Genomic DNA, 5,000 nt, shown 5'->3' on the forward strand with positions numbered 1-5,000 from the left:
CCGCGTGCAGGACCTGCGGGACGGCGTGGTCGTCTACCATCACTCCGACAGCGACACTACTCGTGACCACATCATCTTCCGCATCAGCGACGGGCGCCACAGCATTCGTCACAAGTTCCCCGTCAACATCCTGCCCAAAGATGACTCTCCGCCGTTCCTCATCAACAACGTGGCGCTGGAGGTGCAGGAGGGCGGCGCCGTGCAGCTGGAGGAGTTCACGCTACTCGCCGCCGACCTGGACTCCAGCGACGACTACATCCTGTACCAGCTGACCTCCGGCCCCCGGGCGGGGCAGCTGGTCCGGAAGACCTCAGCCCACGGGACAGGTGAGGGCAGTTTCTCTAATAGAAACCTTCTATCTTTTTTTTGGGGGTCAAGTGTCCAGGTCCAACAGGTTCTCACACCCATTTCGTAAAATCTGGACGCTTGGTCAGGTGCCTTTGTCGTTCTTATTGACGCTAAAAGTCTCCTTTAGCGTTATAAGTAGACGCGCTTGGTCGGGACTATTGACGTCCCTTTAGCGTTATAAGTAGACGCGCTTGGTCGGGACTATTGACGTCCCTTTAGCGCTATAAGTAGACGTGCTTGGTCGGGACTATTGCCGTCCCTTTAGAGCTATAAGTAAACGCGCTTGGTCGGGACTATTGCCGTCCCTTTAGCGCTATAAGTAAACGTGCTTGGTCGGGACTATTGACGTCCCTTTAGCGTTATAAGTAGACGCGCTTGGTCGGGACTATTGACGTCCCTTTAGCGCTATAAGTAAACGCGCTTGGTCGGGACTATTGCGTCCCTTTAGCTCTAGTAAAAGTCGCGGTGTAGTATGGGACCCGTCACCCGTGCACTTTGTCAGTCTGAATGTAGCCTATGTGGTCCTGAATCAGACCCAGGTCTGACTTTTTTCAATGCGGCCGCAGTGTGAACAACCAAGGCTGATTTGATGCGACTTTTGCATCAATCTACATCAACATTTGTCACAATGATGCGTCTCTGTGAAGCTAGTCACAACACAGTCCCACCACTCCTGGCTCCTTGCATGCACACAGACCTCTATAGTGAATTTGCAGCCATAACCCCACAAAAGGCCAAAATAGCCAATTTGTCTTTGAAATAAAAGCGATAATAGCTTACTTCCTCCATAACCTCCCTAACTTTAGTGCAACAGCGTGCTGCGTCTGAAGTCATTGTCACACTGGAATCTGATACAGGCCACATTTTAAAAGGTCATGTGAACAGCCAAACAAAAAAATCGGATCTGAGCAAAGAAATCCCGAATTAAGCATTAAGACTTGCGGTGTGAATGTAGCCTCATCTCGTGTTGCAGCTGGTGGGTTGTAAATGTTGTCGATGTGTTTGCAGGAGAGCAAGTGGACAGTTTCTTGCAGAGGGATCTGATCCAGGGTCAGATCTACTACCAGCACTCAGGAGAGGAGCAGTTTGAGGACTCGTTCGACTTCACGCTGTCTGACAGCCACCAGCCGCCCAACCTCTCCCAGACATACGTGAGTGTGAAACTGTCTCCTCTCATTCAGTGGCGGTTCTAGATAGATTATATACTTGGGGTACCAAATATATTATATTATGTCCGCGCTATTCTGCGACATGCACTCTACAATCACTGCTGATAGACGGCCTTTTGGACACGCTCCGAAACAGATGTAAACATATCACGCTATCGTAAATGTAGGCTACTTTTAAAATGCCATATTTTCCGTCTGGGCTCACGGAAACGGACGTAAAAGCTTATCAACCATATCTAGTCTATCGTTCAGGACAAGACCCTGTAGCCTGGTGGTGGGGGGAAGCGGGACAGCCTCCCCAAATTGTCCGCCCTTTCAAACTCATACCTGTGTGTCCAGGCCTCTTGGACTCCATCTGAGAGTGGTTTCTCCTGTGCAGGACACGCCATAAGTCAGGAGAGGTGTCGTATCTCGCCAGAGAAGCAAATATGGTGCAAAAGAACTGTTAAATTGTTAAATTTGTTAAATTGTTGTAGTTATGTGTTAGGTGACTTAGGTTTACTTATTATATATTTAGGTACTTTAAAACGTTAATATATTGTTACATTAAAAAAAAATTTAAAACTCCATAAAAGAGCCTTTCTTTGATGTCATTTTTCAGATTTTCAAGAATCGTAAAAATCCAAACGATACCCAACCCTATGCTTAAGTGTTGCTTACCACCAACCCTCCAGGTTTGGTTTTACAAAAGACTAATACTAGAGCTTAGATCGGGCCCAAAAAATCAAGCCCGACCCTACACGAGCCTGTGCACGTTGTGTCCGAGCCCGTGCACGTTGTGTCCGAGCCCGGCCAGGCCCGACACATTAACTGTAATTATGAGCCCGATTTAAACCCGACAATGTTTTAATACGTGGGCCGTTATGAACTACAATTCAGAGTTGTTTGAACTACAGAAATCTGTCCAGAATGATCTTAATGACAACAAGGACGAAGCATGTAAACTGCGCTGTGTGTATAGGAGACTTTCTTGTCTTCATCACCTGATTAATACTGTCCTTCGCCACGGTCTTCATCACCTGATTAATACTGTCCTTCATCACGGTCTTCATCACCTGATTAATACTGTCCTTCGCCACGGTCTGCATGCTGACCCACTGGCCCACAACAGCGCTGCAGAGGGGGGAGACACGATGTAGCCCAGTTTACCTCCCACTCAGGTCAGTGCAGGACATCCACCCAGAGCTACGGGAGGAGCTGGAGAGCCAGAGCTTTCTCCCCACAGGACATCCACCCAGAGCTACGGGAGGAGCTTGAGAGGCAGAGCTGTCTCCCCACAGGACATCCACCCAGAGCTACGGGAGGAGCTGGAGAGCCAGAGCTTTCTCCCCACAGGACCTCCACCCAGAGCTACGGGAGGAGCTGGAGAGCCAGAGCTTTCTCCCCACAGGACCTCCACCCAGAGCTAAGGGAGGAGCTGGAGAGCCAGAGCTTTCTCCCCACAGGACATCCACCCAGAGCTACGGGAGGAGCTTGAGAGCCAGAGCTTTCTCCCCACAGGACATCCACCCAGAGCTACGGGAGGAGCTGGAGAGCCAGAGCTTTCTCCCCACCCAATTAGGCTAATAAAGTAATGATTCAAAAAACACAAATGCTTGATCAAGGGCCCGGCCCGGCCTAAGGATAGCGGCGGAAAATATTGGCCAAGTTCAGGCTCGGGCAGAGAATCTAAACGATACACAATAAACCCACGAATACTCATTCAGTGTTAACCTACATTTTATTTATCACTGCAATGCAACAATATCCCCTTTTTGGAGATAAAGTTGGGGGTCAAAATGTATGAAAATATTTGACACAGTTAAGGTGGCCAGAGGGGAGATGAGGCTTAAAGGTTAACTACTGTTTTTGTTCAACCTGGACCCTATGTTCCTATGTTTTTGTGTGAAAGTGACTGATAGGAACAACAATCTTTGAAATTGGTCCAGTAACAACGTGAAAGTGCTGTTTTTGCTGCTGACAGACTCAGATTATTATTCTAAGTGTTTGACAACATTATGTAAAGGATCCCTACAGAGATAGACCTTTTTAAAACCTCTTTTACCTTTCTGTTTAACCAGAAACAGCTCTGAAGTTGCTAGCACTAACCCCACCAGAGTCCATTTAAAAAAATAATACTTTTAGCGTGTAAAGAGCCAGCATATTTCCACATGTGAATGGGGGAATTAAGGGTTTATTTCAACCAAAACTACAGTTGTGATTGTTGGAAAAGTGGAAAGACGACCCAAAACGGCTTTTCATAGTTGTATTTTCTTTCTGTCGACTTTGAATGAAGTGTGTTTTACGATGCTTAAATTGCTGTTTATTTACATGGAGTCTGGTGGGTTTAGCGAATGTGATTTCGCGGATGTTTTTATGTTTTAAAAAAGGATCTAACTCTTTAACAGAAAGGTCGATCTCCTTAGAAATCCTTTCCATAATGTTGTCAGACACGTCGAATAATAATCTGAGTCTGTCAGCGGCAAAACGAGCACTTTAGTGAAGGTAAATACAAGCTGCATAATTGCCCCTATTAACTTACATTGTAGCTTGTTTCACCGGTAGATACCCTTTAATGTTAAAGGGCCACTGGCCACCTTGCCCCTCCCAGAACCGCCACTGCTCTCATCAGATTAGAAAAGTCTCTTCCTGTCCCCCTGACCCTCTCCCTCCAGACGGTGGTGGTCCATGTTTTCCCGGTGAAGGACCAGCTCCCGGTGGAAGTCTCCAGCAACGTCCGCTCACTGACGGTGAAGGAGACGGAGGTGGTGTACATCACTCAGACTCACCTTCACTTCACCGACAGAGAGCATCCAGACACAGACCTGACCTATGTCATCACAGAGCCCTGCTTCAGCCCGCTGCGTCCTGGGTAAGTTCGGGCCAGACACACTCTCTACTCAGTGGCGTAGTCTACGTGATACGCAGGTATACGCATTATACCCACTAAGAAAGCTCCAGGACTTAAACATGCCCAATGACACGCAACAACATACTTTACATTATATTTTTGATATATTTTGAATTACCATCTGTGTTCTTTTTCTTCTCAGAGGCTATATAAAGGGATTACAGCCATACATTGGTGCATTAAAGTGCCCATATTATGAAAAAAATATTTTGTGTCTCTGTTGCTTCCACACACATACACACTTTGAAATAAACCCTCCATGCTGTTCTGAGTGAGATACGGTTTCTGAATGTGTCCTGCCTTCAGTCTATGGGTCAGCTGGTCAACATCTGCACGGCTTTCTACGTCACTAGCTGAGACGAGGGGGCCTAGGGGGCTAACCGTTAGCATGCTAGCTCGTTCTCAATAGCAAAACACCGCTACAACACACACTAGTTCACCCTAATCTCCAAAAGAACTACTTCCATGTCCCTGTTCTGCAGGTATTCAACACAAAGGAGGAAGTGTTCCCTCGTTTAGAAGAAGTCTCCCAGCTAATCCTGCCTTGTACTACTGAAGTTGGAGAAACAGCTAGCTAGCTCATGTAGTCCTTA

General features: G+C 47.1%; 1 protein-coding gene across 1 annotated transcript in view; it reads left to right on the forward strand.

Moving 5' to 3' along the window:
* Nucleotides 1–5,000, forward strand: part of frem1b (Fras1 related extracellular matrix 1b) — a 93,746-nt gene that overhangs the window by 35,023 nt on the left and 53,723 nt on the right. The window contains exons 9-11 of the mRNA XM_078258234.1: nucleotides 1–326; nucleotides 1,357–1,499; nucleotides 4,172–4,368. The exon at nucleotides 1–326 is cut by the window's left edge and continues 19 nt beyond it. Of these exons, the coding sequence (XP_078114360.1) occupies nucleotides 1–326; nucleotides 1,357–1,499; nucleotides 4,172–4,368 (666 nt within the window). The remainder of the gene's footprint in view (nucleotides 327–1,356; nucleotides 1,500–4,171; nucleotides 4,369–5,000) is intronic.

The sequence above is a fragment of the Sander vitreus genome, chromosome 9, assembly GCF_031162955.1.
Source record: "Sander vitreus isolate 19-12246 chromosome 9, sanVit1, whole genome shotgun sequence".
Classification (NCBI taxonomy): Eukaryota; Metazoa; Chordata; class Actinopteri; order Perciformes; family Percidae; genus Sander; species Sander vitreus.